This window comes from Sorex fumeus, unplaced genomic scaffold (assembly GCF_029834395.1).
Source record: "Sorex fumeus unplaced genomic scaffold, SorFum_2.1 ptg000003l, whole genome shotgun sequence".
Taxonomy (NCBI): Eukaryota; Metazoa; Chordata; class Mammalia; order Eulipotyphla; family Soricidae; genus Sorex; species Sorex fumeus.
This window is the reverse complement of record NW_026606060.1, coordinates 24,892,457-24,908,812: the sequence shown is the minus strand read 5'-3', so window position 1 is coordinate 24,908,812 and position 16,356 is coordinate 24,892,457. Positions and strand designations below refer to the sequence as shown.

The window sequence follows — 16,356 nt, the reverse complement described above, 5'->3', positions numbered from 1 at the left end:
AATAGATTGTAGAGGGCTTAAAGCACTTTTGTCTTGCAGTGACTGAAGAGGTTCCGTTTCCAGAACCTCCAGGGTTCTGCCAGGAGATCCCAGAGCCTTAAAGGGTGTAATCCAAACTTGCCCATCCCCCACACCCCTCCCCCCAAGAGCCACCACACATGAAAATATTATTCTGCTTTAGACTTAGTTTTGAACTAAAAGGTTAAAAGAGGATAAATAGAATAAAAACAAAGAAGCTTTTCATGAGTTGATTTAATTAAGTGAATATTGACATTTTACTTTATACTCTTATTTTCTAGCCAAGAAAAATTTAAGTAGATTAATCAGGTTTCTAAAAATAGTCACCGAGTAAGTATTATTTCAAAAGATATATGTAGTACCTGCGATTTATTTACTAAAATCAATGAGGTCCTTTCTATGAAGTACATAAAAGACAAAAATTCTCATGTGTCCTGATTGATGGCATAGCAATAGTGCAAGCAACACTTAAAGCTGGGCACTGCTTGGTGCATAATTATTCATTTTTCTCCATATATATAGACAAAACACCTTGTCAATAAATAATTCCACTTTAATGGCAAAGTAATAATTTAGACAGATACAGGGTGCACATTTGCAAAAAAATATATGCAAGCTGGTTTACAAGCTAGAGGAACAATAAACCAATAGAAAATACATCATCCAGTTAAGTCCATTGACACCAAGTACTTATTGTTGGGGCTTTACAAAGACTACAAAACTTTTCAGATGATTTATTTCACTGTTTCTGTCTATTTACATGATATGTTACATCAAAAATGTACAAAATATAAAATGTTTACAGACAAATGTTTCACAAACTAGTTTAAGTTGTAAACTAGGTGGACCTACTGGGATGTATTGCAGGATTTTGTTTATGATCATGTTTGGACTGTGTTTCTCAAAATGGCAGGAAAAGATTAGCAATTTCCTTAGATCACGTATTATACAAGAGCAACTAGTCACTCATCCAGCTACATATATTGATGTCTCACAATAGATTTGATCTGTGTTTGAGGCTTTAAAGTATAGGTGGCAATGCTCGGTGCATATATTCAGTTCAGATTTCCCTTAGGGCGATAGCACCTTGTAGGACTTATGAACTCAGCCACACTCTGAAATCTGCACAGATGTCTAGTGTTATTATTGTTCTACAGCAACTGACCCGTGGGTGGTCACAGAGAGTAGCACCATTTACACATCCTGAAAGTAACACATTTCCTAGAACAAGTCTACACTATGGCCTAGCCCTTAGTTTTTTTTCAACATATAACCTGTCCTCCAGATGTGGTGGTTACTTCAGTGACTCTCTAATTTGTTTTCATGCACTCTCTTTAAAGCCTGCCATGACAGATGCACTTTCAGACATTTTCACTTTTCCAAAAATGTACTGGCTTCATGTACAGTTCTGAGGCATGCTCACTCTAGCACTGATAGCTCTTGCATTGTCATAACAACTGTAAATACAGGACAAACACACCAGATAATAACAGCTTTGAGGGTCTGCATTCTGTATTTGTTTGCAATGTACAGGAAATCTCAGCAAGTGAAACACCTCTTAACACCAACAGGATAAAGTACATTTTTTGTGTTTGCTTTGATTTGTGCAAGTTTTAAAAATTATTATTTACAATACCTACCCAGTAGACTGTGCAAATCTAACCTCTTTTACAGTATAAACGCTCTCTCCTCCACAGTGCCTTCACTGCTTCAGTGTTCTTTAATGCTGAATTTCTCATGTACAACAATAGCAATCAAAACAACATGCTCAAAATGAATAATAATAATTATAAAGAATAGAGAAGGAAAGCCAAATAGTTGTGCTCATGCTATATTTAGTGCTTCCAGCTCTGCTGGATAAGAATTCAAAATCTCCTGCCTTCTGCAACTCTTCACCTAGAACTGGATAGAATTTAGTCACATGTTTTAGCTCTTAAGTGACAATTCAAGAGGATTTCTGGGTTACTTTAAAATTGTGGAGGATAGGCAAAGCATTCTATTCAGGTGAAAAATACTGATCTTTCTCCTATCCATTTCTCAAAAGCAAACAAAAAAACCCAACAACACAAAAAGTATGATGAATTACTGTGTTAACTGGCGTTGCTTGGTTGGAAATGAAAAGACAGTGGAGATTACCAATGGTTTAGGATTTAAACCAACTGTTAGACCGTTGTAGAAATCTGTTTTAAGGCAGTGAGACAGCACCATAGGAAATTTTCCTTCTTTCACTGAAAAGGCTCAAACAAATAAAGCCCTAAAAAAGCCTTTTGTCAGTGTTGACTAATAATTGGTATAAAACTCTTGTTAAGGGAGTGGGCAGGTGGTTTAAAAAGACCACTGTGGTAAAAACAACCTTAGAAAACCTGTGACTCATACACTAAAAAGTTGGTGGAGCACATCATGTGAACATGGCAGTTAAGAATTAAATTGGCACTTATCCAGCTTGCCGCAGTAGTGTTTTTCTGGTGGTTGCACAATTCCATTTGTGCTTACGGAGGACTGGCCTCCTGGCTTCATTTTGGAATGGGGTGAGCACACAACACAAACACTACTGGGGCCCTGTGACCAGCACCATGGGGCACACAAGAGGTTTGATGAATCAGAAAAATGTATCCTGCGTGGGGAGCACAGCCCCTTAGAGGAAATGAAAGGCAGGGACAAAAAAAGGTTGCATTGTAAACTTTTAAAGAGAAAAAAACTAAAGTCCAGTTTGGCTATCTCATGTGCAATCTAGTCTGTTTCCCTGCCAATAGGGTCCTTTCCAGTTGAGTAATGGAGCCTTGTATCACTCCATGGGCTATACAAATGCCTAGAAATAAAAGAAATTAAGCTTCCCTTTCAATTTAGCATCTTAGCGGTGCAGACATAGTTCTGCTGCTTTGCTCGAGACCACAACTCCTGGGTCAGGGCCCTGGACAGGGTGCTTTCATACTGGCAGTGGTTTTGTGAAAATACCTTCCCTTTAAATATCTTTAGAAAGCATCATCATTTCCCTAGCGCCTTTATACCCTCTAGAGGGTAGATTCCAGCGATGAATCCAAATCTTCACGACGGCAGGTGCTGTCACTGTCGCAGCTTTGTGTGCCCGAGTAATTGGCTGCTTCTTGGAGTTTCATGAGCATATTCATCTGCAAAAAGAAAGAGACGTTGATATGGCCAGTGCTGCATTGTGAAAGCCAGGCCCACGGAAAACTAGAACCCAAGTCTCACGAGGAACCGTTTCATCCTATGCCACCAGAATGGGAAAACAACAGACTTTTTTTTTTTTTCTTGTTGCCCCGGCTACCTCACCTGTTTCTTCCAAACATGCTCACCACCAACCTAAGGATAAAATAGGGTCTCCGGATAACTCTCATTTCTAGGGAACTGTGAATGAATATGGTCCGGGGGGAGGATGGGAAGAAACACTGTATCACAGCTGGACATCTGGGCTCAGTGCTGGAGAGGACGCCAAGCTTCCCAGTTTTTTTGGCTGGGAGCAGCAGAAAGCATTGACGGCAACTGAAAGTCGTGAATGTTCCTGTACACACAGACGCACACGCAGACACACACGCAGTCCCTTGAGAGAAGGAGGGGATGGAGTGGAATGAAGCCAGCTGCTGCACGCAAGCGTACCATCTGCTGTTTAGGAGCTGACCTCGAGAGGAGGTGACTGAATGAAGCCGACCATGAGTGTTTGAAGAGGGAGAGGGAAAGAATCACTGTCAAGTTTCTGTTGTTGTTGAATTGGTTGCTGAAATATGATTGATATATCATTGAAAACAAAAACTACCTTCTGGAACAAAAGCGGCTGTCTCAAGTTTCACAGCCAGATAGGACAATGGTGACAATGTTTCTACTACCACAGGGACATCTGCCACCAAAGCACCTGGGGAGAAAGGCAGGGAGCATTTGCCTGCACTATGAAATGAAAAGCAGCCACCTCACTTGGATTGATAGATCTAAAAACCCGGTGTGAAGAGAAGAATGGCAAAAAAAACATGGCTTAGAAGGAAACTGTGCCCAAACTTTCAATGATTTTGGAAAGCACAGAAAACTCAGCATCTATCTGTCTTCCAAAGGTTATGGGTCTCTTATCAAGGGCTTTCTATAAATGTAATAATCTTTATTTTGCTTGATGTACATTAATTCTATTTAGCTTATTAACTAAATAAGGTTCTTTTATCCAACTTAAGAGAAAGGAGAAACGTTTCCTTAATTCACTTAAGAGAAATGGAGACTCATCCAATAGAAAGGAAATATCTCACAGGACTAAAATATTCTGTAGTATAAAATGCATGTTCAATAAATGTTTATGAAATAAAAAAATAAGCCATGAGTCACCAATTTGCAGAAATACCCTTCTGACAGACACGGCAGAGCCTGGCAAGCTACCCGTGATGTATTCAATATGCCAAACACAGTAACGAAGTCTCCAATGGAGACGTTACTGGGCCCATTCAGCAAATCGATTAACAACGGGAGGACAGTAACAGTGACAGTGACCCTTCTGACAGAATCTGCTTATAGCATATTTTATAGTCATTTTAATATTCCTTAAGGCAATATTTTTTCAACATAACTTTAATATCTTGAATTTATTAAATTGCTACATAAGTATATGACATGAAAGTATGATGCTATAGGCCAAAAAATTCTACTCTCTCCAACACTCTTTCCCCTACCCCCACACTCTCCCTCTTTCTTCTCTCTCTCTCAAGCACACACACACACACACACACACACACACACACACACACATGGGCATGCACCCACACCTTTGTGCAAATGAATATTACCTTCCTCTTTTGTCAATTCTTCTCTCATTGGTTGTTGACTATAAATGCAAGCTTTTGGGTGAAGATAGTTTGTAAAACAGAACTGTGTTTTGAGCACCCTCCTTATTTATGAGAAGTAGCAAAGTAAAGGGAAATCTAACTCACTCAGAAATGCTTGAAATCACTTGAAAGTGGAATGCTGTAAATGTTTTAGAATGTGATGAGAGTGTTAAATTTCATTTCATTTCTTTGAATGGTGCCATATAGTAAATATATTCTATTAGAATAAACAAGCAAACATTGCCCTCCTGTTGTTCATCCATTTTGCTCGAGTGGGTCCAGTCACTGTCACTGTCACTGTCCTCCCATTGTTCATTGATTTTCTCGAGCAGGCCCCGTAACATCTCTATTTTTTTGAGACTTGTTACTGTGTTTGGCATATCGATTATGTCACGGGTAGCTTGCCAGGCTTTGCCGTGTGGGCAAGATATGCTCGGTAGCTTGCCAGGCTCTCCGAGAGGGGCGGAGGAATTGAACCCGGCTCAGTGGGGCTGGCTGCACGCAAGGCAAATGCCCCACCACTGTGTTATCACTCCAGAATAATTTTCACAACTTAGATTCATTAGAAATTATATGCATAAAAATATTACTTTTGCCTTCTCATGAGTTTGTTGTTTTGTGCATGGAAGTCAAAGGAGATTACAGAAGGGAGATAAGAAAATAGATCATTTAGTCATTGGACTGAATCGTTATTCTCTACAAAGCATTCTGCTTTTTCTCTATACTTGCAGTCAAAAATAGCATCTATCATCCATGATACCTTGGTCAGGTCCTTGTCATGCCTATGATTTACAATCCGCCAGACTCCCAACTACAGTTCTCAGTTCTTTTATCTATTCTTCATTCTGTTATCAGAATGATTTTTCATAAACTGCAAATATAACTAGACAAATCTTCAGCTAAGAAAACTTCTATGGCTCCCCATTGTCTGTGAATAAACTTTTGACTATGGGCAAATATGAACATGGTTCAGCATTATCTGACAGTTGTTTACTTCTGAAGCTATCACCTCTCAACTCCTTTTGTTCTAATCACACTTTTCAGCTCCCTAAACTCATTGCTTTTATTATTCTAATCAATGTTTCACCTGCTGTTTCCTTAATTGTGGATTTTCTCCATTTAACCACATATGTTCTTCCAGACCGGAAGAATCTTAGATTACCTTCTCTGTGAAGTTTTCTCCTAATCACTGGCTCAATGAATTCATGATTTTGCTCAGCATGGTCTTTATTATTATTTTACTGCAATTTGTATAGGTAGTATTTGTATAGGTAGTATAGTACTACATTTACTCTAAGATTGTAAATGCCACAAAGTGACTCTAAAAACAAAGCATATATACACACCCTTTCCCCCACATAACAAGCATAACTGTATTCTCAAAACACTTTTGTTAGCCAGAAAAAGTTTTTATCATCAAATGAAAATTATTACTACTCTACCATTCTGTGCTCAAGCATCACACCATGATCAAATGACCATAAGGCAGGCACCATATCAACTGTACTATTTCCCCTGTCTCTACTTGAATAAATTTAAAGTATTCTATGATCTAGTATTTAATGTATGCACACAGTTGTACTGGATTCAGAGCAATTCTACCAGCACTGTTTATTTTCAACAGCGTGTGAGTTGAAGAACCAGTTACCAACTATTAAAACTTATATCCATATATCCAGGTCCTTCTAAAGCTGTGTCCTAGAGCAAAGGCGCACATGAGAGATCCCTGAGGTCTAACAAGGTCAAAGAATACACAACAGTGACTTCATGGACCTCTCTGAAATATTGCATAAAATTTCCTGTGTATGTGCATTTTGCTGGAAAAAATTAATCTTGAAAATGTATCATTTCATATGGCTGGAAAACTAGTATGATAGTTATGACACTTGCCTTACATGCGGCCAACCCCTGTACCACATATGGTTTCCTGAGCCCACCATGAATGAAATCTAAGTGCAGAACAAGGAGTAAGCCCTGAGTATAAGCTTGGTGTGACCCAAAATTCAAAAACAATACATAAAAATGTATAACTTCACATTACTCTCCACATTAAAATGATCAGCTGAGATAATTGCAATACTTATGCACTATGGGTCTAATACTAGCTCAAGAAGAGCAAGTTACCTAATTTTCTTGGGCAGAGTCATAGGCTCTGATTTTAATAACATTTACAATTTATTTAAATAACATAATCCCCTTTTTCCTGTATCTTTTCTAAATTGGTTATACTAGTCTTTATTTAAATCATGAAATTATAAGTTATAAGATAATAATTACAATTCATTTGAATCTAATGTGTATAAAGATATCCATAAAAATTAAAAAGAAACATATAAGAATTAATTTTTCACAGTATACCAAATAACTAAATATTTAGAGATTACTCATACTTTGGAGTTTTGTCTATTTTTATTAAGTCATACACAAATGCATACTGAGCAAGGCAGATTATTTTCCTTTGGTTTCTAAGTCAGTTCATTCTTTTCTACTATTGGCAACAGAAGGCTAATTCTAAATTTACCCAGACTAGTTGACATATGTAAACTATTCTTTAGCTTTCCAGGTATATGCTGGATTGTATTCATTTGTGAACTTTTAAGTTTAAGAGCAAAATTTAGCCTTTTCCTAAAAACTTAGTGGATGGAGACATACAAAGATTAAAACATATTAATTTGCATGCTGTTATATAATAAAAAAAAGAGAGAAAACCCTATTATTCCAGTATGGTTTTCCTTGACTATTTTTAGCAATTATTTTGAACTTTCACTAGGAGAATGTTACCAATTGAAAGGGGACTAAAGATAAAAATTAAAGCGAGTACTAGTACATAGAAATTTCTCCCAAATGACCCAGGATAATTAGTGTTAATGATACAAGTGACTAAATTCTATTAACTACACTCTGTAGTCAAAACTATAGAGGAAGAATTAAACACCAGCTTCTTACCAGGGGATCCCCCTCTGGTTCAGTCTGAGGAATGTGCTTTGAGGTTGTGGCTTCCTTTGTCGATATGCAGCCTTCATAGCCAACATCTTCAGGTCTCAACTGAAGCAATGTTGGGCCCTCCTGAGGCAGAGATGCTGAACTCCATGGGTATGTATCAAGCACCCACTTTGAGGGATCTTCCCAAGGTGCACGTTTCCCATACATCTAAAAGGAATCACATGTAGAACATCTTAAATACCTTTCTAGTCAGTAAAACAGATGGCTGCCAACTGAATGATTCATTTGCTCTTTACCTTGTTATAGAACTTTCAAGGGAATAATATCTCCTTTGGCTACATGTTTTAAGATTTTAAATATACATTTTTGCCAATATAGTTCACTTAAAATTTGAAGGCAAAACAATATGATGAAGATTTGTTTTAAATACATGTAAAACTGATTGTCAATGTTTAATTATTAAAAACCAAGAAAATATAAAATTAAGAAAGAAAAGTTCTAATTATTGAGAAAGAAAAATAATGAACTTAGACACTAAGTAAATGTCTCTATAAAAGTAGACTTTAAAAAGATCATAAAAAAGAAAAGACTTAATCGGCTCCCTTTACTTTAAACTTTCTTTGGGAATGTGAATAAAATCTCTGATAATAACCTCCTTAGATTAACTTTTTCTAATAATTTCATGACTTCCTATAAAAACTCTTTTTAAGGTATTTATTTATAAGAAGAGCATCAAAGAAGCTGAAAAAAAGAAAGATAAATGGAAGCAACAGTGTTGTTAAGATGCACATTAAAAAAAGCAAATTACAAAACGAATATCTAGATCAACTAATGATAGCCTTTGAGAATAAAACAGATATTTCACAAATACAACTGAAAGGGGCATTTAAACATTCAGAAGGAGATAAGCTGATTGTCCATATTTCAAGAGAGAATCACCAGAGTGAAATTCAGAATCCACTGCATCACCGGCTTTTATCCCTACTAAAACATCTGGCCAAGAGAGTATTATACATGTGCTTGCTCATCAAAACATCAATCTTGCATTTGAGAAGAAATTCTTCAATTATATTCAACAGAGATTATTTTTATTTCTTTTCCACTGTAAGGGATTGAACCAAGACTTCTTACAAAGCAAATGTTCTATTGCTAAACTACATTTCCAGCCTCAACATAAACTATCTTTGCAATGGTTGCTTTTCTGCCCCTTTCTTCAAGTCAATGTTCTTTGATGCCAATATATCCAAAAGATTGGCTCGGGGCAAATTGTTCCCTTCCTGTTCCTTCAGGAAATCTGTAGGTACCACTCTAAGAATACCATTGGCTGATTAATTTCAGACCAAGCACACCCTTCACTAGAAAGGAGAAGCGTCTAACTACCAAAGGACTTTCAGTTTTTTTCAGCTAGATTGCACATTCCTTCTCCCCCACTTCTTATTTCTGGATTGATTCTGCTTTCATTCTAACCTATGACCACAAACTAGAACTTCATCAGGAAAGTTAGAATATTTTTCTTTCTCTTCAGAATTAATTTTGAACTATCTTTGCATTATGGTTTGAGAAATTGGTATTGCTTTAATAAATATACTTAGGCTCAAATGGAAAGTTTATAGCATTATTACATAGTATTCTATCAATGGCATTAATAAACTAAATTCTTTTGTTATTAAAAACTGAGATATAGGAAAGACAGACTTTGAAAACAAGTACTGCTTTTGAATTTTAAAAGTCTTTCATTTTAATATATTTGTAAAGAAATACAAAATATAAATTTCATATATAAATACTTGAATGAAAATTCAATACTGAATTATCTCATACAGATACTTAACATCTAGACACAAAATTATTTATATGCTAATTTAAACATAGTGACTTCTAGAATACTATAAAAAACATTTCCATTCATTGTTTTTGTTTAAAGGATCTAATTTGAAAAATCCATGTCACAATTTAGGCAGTAAAAGTTTTTGTGGAATCATAAAAGTGTTGTTATTCTTGAAAAAGGAAAAAATCTTTGGTATATTATTTCAGTTCCTGATGCCAATTGCTAGGGTTAGATTGAATTATATCCTTAAAAATATGAAATCAGGTTATTTAAATCTGAGGTAGAACCAACTGATAGCATTTTCTAGGATCATTATCTCTGCATGTTTAGAACATCTTTAAAATATTCACTATGTTCAACAGAACAATTGTGTTTATTTTAAGTAATCCCATACCTTTTCCTTAGGTGAAAGGAGCATATTAGGAGGAATTGAAAGGACAGAAAACAGATAAGAAAGATTCAACAGATTTTGCAGATGACAAAATGTGAAAAGACTGAGCTCTGTCTTAATTCCAGCAGCAATCATGCTAACTGGAAATAGAAATGACTAAGCAAAAATTTTCCAACCTTGGCTTAGTTATTGAAAAGATGACTATTTTTCTACAGTAAGTTCAATGCTACGCAAGAGAAATAATAAAGATTTAACTCTGAGTTTGATAATTCTACAATTTCATAAAATTTCAACTAAAACTTAAGTAAACAGTAAGATTGATGGAAAAGCAAGATATTTTATTGAGGGAACACAGTTTACTTATTAAGGGTATATTTTGGATGTTTTAGTTTGTAATAAAAAGAAAGGGAGGTTGCAATGACTTGTGATGTAAAATAAAATAAATGGGAGGATCAGCAAAGATTTGAACACACACCAAACACACACACTCACCACAAACACAACACACACACATATACACACACAACCCCCCCCCCCCCACACACACACATACACACACCCCAGTGAACTCCCTTGGAATCAAGAGTACTACTATCAAGACAGAAATAAGGGTCTTCTTGCAAGTAATATTAAAGAGAAACTAACAATGAAATATACTAGAAATGAGGAATCTACGTAAGAAAAACTACAGATCACAAGTTATAGAAGAGGATAAATTATAAAGGCACATGTAAACATGCTTTAGGAAAAGAGACTGTGAAATTGACTAGACTTTCTAATAATAGCCATCTGCAATCACCAACAGCAATAAATTTGACTATCAATGTAAAGTTGTTGGAGGAACAATGTTTTGTCTTTCTCCTACATATTTGCTCCATGATATAAAAAAATATAATAATCTTTAAAACTTTAACACTCTATTTATAATATTTCTGTCTTTATATATCCACATTGAGATGTATGCTTATACTTTAAAATGAAGACATTTTGCATTCCTTTAACAGTAAAGAAAATTGTGTACTATACCTGAAGCCCTTCTCTCACTGCCTCCAGAATGTAAGGAACCAAAGAATAATTCCAAAGATCCATGAACCATACTCTAGAACCTTCTACATCCATAGGGCAAGAAAGAAAAAGTCTTGGACCTGAAAAGAAACAAAAAAGACATTTTTGAAAATCATTATATTTTACAATTTTGATACATTTAGATACCATTTGGGCTTGATAAATGCTTTTATAGGAGTCTTAGAAAACTTTAATCCTGGCTAGTTTGTGGATTATTAAAGTACATTTTACTGAAAACATAATCCCCAGGACTCTCCTTTTACTCACATAAAATTTCTTTTTGCCTTTTTTGGGGAGTGGGTCACACCCAACGATGCTCAGGGATTATCTCTGGCTCTGTACTCAGAAATTATTCCTGTTAGTGCTTGGGGGACCATATGGGATGCCGGGGATCAAACCTGGCTCGGGCGTATGCAAGGAAAATGCCCTACCCTCTGTACTATCGCTCCGGTCGCATCACATTAAAAATTTTATCTGAGCGGCCAGAGCATTAGTAAAGAGGATGATAAGGTGTTTGCCTTGCTTGCAGCTGACCAGGTTTGGTGCCTGCTACCACATATGGTTCCATGAGCCTTTCCAGGAGTAATCCCTGATCTAAGAGCCAGGAATAAGACCCAAGCAGGTGTGACCCCAAAACAAACAAACAAAACAAATGTATCTGAAACAAAATTTAGGGTTAAGAGAAATCTTAAATAAAGTTCATAATTTGGTCAATCTGACTCATTTCACAAATGATAAAACTGCCTAAATCAACTGCCAAATATGTCTCTATTGCTTCTGATCCCAAAGGTAGTATTCTCTATCTCCTGATCCCAAAGGTAGTATTCCTTCTAATTCACACTGTGTCTTTAGTGAGCAAGTTTTTAGAATCAGTAACAATGTCAGAGGCACTTTTGCATATACAAGCTTAAAAGAAATACAAAATTCAGCATTTTCATTTCAACTCAGGAGATATATTGAAATAACTCAACAATCTCTAATTCAAAATGAGCATTAACTGAAATACACTTTCACAAGATATATCATTTAAGTGAACATCTAATCTTTAGATATTTGTCTATTTTGAACTTAATCTTAGAACATCTCAGTGTATGAAACTGACAGGCAAAATGAATCTAACAGGATGAGAAGCTCAAAGGAAGGCAAAGTTTCAGGAGAAAAAAAAAAAAGGAAACTTAAATCTTTAGAAGCTTGAAAAACATTAGCTTCACTTGTTATTTTCTACCATGCAATCTGGAGATCTTTACCACGTACTCTTAGTTCCTGGAAAATGGCATATTGCAAATTTAGAACTTACCAATGGTAACATCAGAAGAACTGTGTGTTTCCAAAAAACTATTGAGATGATGCCATGTCTTAGGAATCCAATCTATAATTTTCACTAGGTCATTATTACGTGTGTTCCTTTCAATTTCTATTTCTATTAGTTTCCTTCGAAGATATCTGCCTAAAAAGCCTTTCACAGGTTCTGTGTGATTTGCACATAGGACCCACCTGCAAATAGAAAAACAACAACAAATGATATCTTTACATAAAGATAATATTAAATCCATAGTAACTCATTTTCAAGCATAAAAGTATAAGGTAATAATATTTTAACTGGTAGTCACATTTTGAATGATGATCTGGTTAGGAGGCTTATTAGCATTAGAGTTCTACTCTAAGGTAATTTTCTTTTTTGAGTGAAAGAGAGGCTCGCGTGAGTCAGAAGACAGTGGGAGTATATAGGCTGAGCGCTCTTCTGTAGAGGAATCACAGATCTAGAAATAGGAACTCTGTTCACATCTCTTATACTTGGAATATAAGGGCTCTACTTTAGCTGATGACACAGTAAGCAGGAAAAACATTGACTTTTCTTTTTATTTTTTTTTCCCAAAGAAACACTTCTGATTACAGGCTGGGTATCACAAAATGTCTGCTCAAGAAAGAGTGTGAGAAGAAGTGAGAATTATTTTCACACCACAGGTCACCAAAGGAAAGATCTGTCAATGTACAAATGGAAAAAAAAAAAACACCAAAAGCAAATAGAAAGAGATGATAAAAGGAAAAAAGAAACACCCAATTCCCAATTTATCTTTACCTGAAATTATGATGCAGCTCTAGATTTGGTGATGAAGAAACTCCCTGATTCATCGTTCCAATAATATATGGACTAGAGAAATAAAAGAATAGAATAGGTTGATGTACCGATGAAATTGAGTTGAGTATGTTTAAATTATTTTAGAAAGCAACGCAGAATAATATGAATTTCTTCATTTTACTTTATTTTGCTTTATTTTATTTTTTAATCTTTCAGTGACACCTTATAGTATATCCTGGTAGTACTCCAGATCCATGTGTGTTGCAGGGAATTTGATCCTGTGTCAGAGGAAGCAAGACAAGTGCCTCAATCTCTGGCATCCCTCCAGCCCATGGATTACTCCATTTTAATGTTAGGCTTTAAAAGAGTAATTTTTAAATGTTATATTGGCAAACAACAAACATCAATAAAATGGAAATTCAGATTTAGGTTTATAATCCTAGCTCTAGTGTCATGGGCAAATAACTTTTCCTGTGTCTGATTTCACACATCAGAAAATGAAAAGGTTAGAAGAATCACAATGATTTATATTCCGTGCTAAAATGTTGTCATAAACAAATTCACTAATTTTTCCTGCTTTATAATTTTCAGCTATTTTAAAGGTTCTCTATGACATGAAACAACTCATATTTCAATGCTTATTTATTCAGATATATTTTAATAATGTTTCATTTTAGCAGAGCTTAACTAGGATATTTGCATAAAAAATATTATTTGTGTGATCGGTGATAGGAGCGGGCACAGCTCTTTAATTAAACACTTTTTCCTAAAATAAACTAGTATTTGTATTGCTGCTCTTTCATGTTCATTTTTAGAAGTAATACTATAGTGAATCTTGAATGGTTTTAAGTCTTAGCCAGAAGAGGCATTTTGGGCCACACCAGATGTTCTCCAAACTTACTCCTGGCTCTGTCTCATGGATCACTCTGGTTCTCAAGTCTTATTCTAGTTTTTCTTTTCTTTTTTTTCTTTTTTTGCCACACTTGGTGATGCACAGGGATTACTCCTAGCTTACGCACTCAGGAATTACTCCTGGCGGTGCTCAGGGGACCATATGGGATGCTGGGAATCTAACCAGGGCTGGCCACTTGCAAGGCAAATGCCTTACCCGCTCTACTAGTGCTCCAGCCCAACTAGTTTTTATTTTCTTGAATCAAATGTTCTATCACTTACATTGTTTTCCTAGATGATCAACATATCTACAGAAGCTAATATCACAAGTTAATGATATTTCCATAAAAATTCCTGTAACTGGGACTGGAGCAATAGCACAGCTGGTAGGGCATTTGCCTTGCATGCGGCCGACCTGGGTTTGATTCCCAGCATCCCATATGGTCCCCTGAGCATCACAGGGGTGACTCTTAAGTGCAGAGCCAGGAGTAACTCCTGTGCATTGCCAGGTGTAACCCAAAAAGAAAAAAAAACACATTCCTGCAACTTAGTTATGAATAACTAAATATATTCTCTAAGGAATATATAGGGAATCTCAGAAACACAGCATAATATTAATGAGGGTATCTAAACTGAACAGTTTTGCAAGATCTTCACAGGTATAAAAACACAAAAAATCAAATTTGATCACCATGGTTTTATGTTTCATCACTCAAAAATATTTCATGACATACCATTTGTTGTATTTACAGTTGAGAAATCCATTGAAGATATCACTCAGAGAGCCCACATGATGAAGGTTATCAAGAATTATCACAACTGGGAGCTCCACACTGTTATTATCAGCACTGCACTGTTCCGCCAGATTTGCTAGATATTGTTGTAATTCCTTTAAAAAGTAGAGAAAACAAATACATCAATGGTACATACATACTAATATTTTGTTCTCTGGATATGGTGCTTTGAAGAAATAGGTGTTTTGTTTTTTATTCACTAGCTTTGGCTAAATCTCACTGATCATTCCATTTATATAAAAACTTTAATTTAAAAAGCAAAACAAATAGAATGCTAAAAATGCATATTTTTAAAAGGAATGCACACCAATACAGAATATATGTAGCAAATAAAAACCTGCAAACATAAAAGAATATTTCTCAGTTGTTTTTGAACCCAGAGGAAAGCAAAAAAAAAAAAGTAGGAGGAGGAGGAGGAGGAGGAAGAGGAGGAGGAGGAGGAGGAGGAGGAGGAGGAGGAGGAGGAGGAGGAGGAGGAGGAGGAGGAAGAGGAGGAGGAAGAGGAGGAGGAGGAGGAGAAGGAGAAGGAGAAGGAGGAGGAGAAGGAGAAGGAGAAGGAGAAGGAGAAGGAGAAGGAGAAGGAGAAGAAAAAGCATCCTGGATCCTGGATCTGGGTTTTATGATAAACCTCAACTGCAGAAACTACCCTCTTATTTTGGTATTTCAGTGACAAAAATGCATTTTAACAGGTATTATAATTTCAGTATAATGTGAATCCAAAAGACACCCTTAAGTTTCCACTAATAATTTAAATAATTTCTTTCCAGTTCATTTTAAGGGAACACATTTGAAAGCACAGCTCTGGGACATGGATAAAAATGTGGTTATTTAGATATTTATCTGCAATCTGCACACAACTATTATAGTGCTAAGAAAAGACAAAATCTACTGTGTTTTATTGGGTCACTTGACATTTGCATTTAGCATTTTTGAGCTTCTTGGTTCTTTTACAGGTATTATTACTGTCTAATAGCTTTTAATCTAAATATGATAACCAATTCGCTGATTGACTGCTCTCACAGATGGATAGGCCAAGAACGTAATTAGGTTTCTTGGAATTATCCTAATCAGTAAGAGCATTTCCATAATATTTGCATATTTACAATGACATTTTCAATTTATGAATCTTGCTCAGGTTTAAAAAGAAAACTCCCATGATCCAAATTCTTGGCAGTCAGGTAAATATGTGAACCATTCTCCCTAGATGCTGCCTCTCTTAATAATATTACTTTTAGAAGTAGAATGGAAAGAAATAAATTATAAAGGTTAAGGTTTTTGTTTGTTTTGTTGTTTTGTAAGTAATAATCAAATTTATTTCACTAATATGACTACATTAAGTCATTTCTTAATAACAGAATCACAATACATCTACTGTGCTTAAAGTTCCAGAATAAATCATTTTTGTGTACAAAAATAGTAAACCAGAAATACATTTTAACATTATGAATGAATAGTAAATAGGGAATAAAATATGGGTAAAAAGGGGCAGTCAGACTACCTTTTTAACTGTGAGTTCAAGAAATATCACA

The 16,356-nt window shown here is 35.6% G+C and overlaps 1 protein-coding gene across 2 annotated transcripts in view; it reads right to left on the bottom strand.

Moving 5' to 3' along the window:
• Positions 1–237: 237 nt before the first annotated feature.
• The window catches only part of NAV3 (neuron navigator 3), a 648,555-nt gene continuing 632,436 nt past the window's right edge, over positions 238–16,356 (bottom strand). For both annotated transcript variants that reach the window (XM_056114248.1, XM_056114239.1), the window contains 6 exons: positions 14,768–14,922; positions 13,143–13,214; positions 12,360–12,556; positions 11,024–11,142; positions 7,782–7,985; positions 238–3,146 (listed from right to left, as the gene is read on the bottom strand). In XM_056114248.1, the coding sequence (XP_055970223.1) occupies positions 3,030–3,146; positions 7,782–7,985; positions 11,024–11,142; positions 12,360–12,556; positions 13,143–13,214; positions 14,768–14,922 (864 nt within the window). In that variant the 3' untranslated portion in view covers positions 238–3,029. The remainder of the gene's footprint in view (positions 3,147–7,781; positions 7,986–11,023; positions 11,143–12,359; positions 12,557–13,142; positions 13,215–14,767; positions 14,923–16,356) is intronic.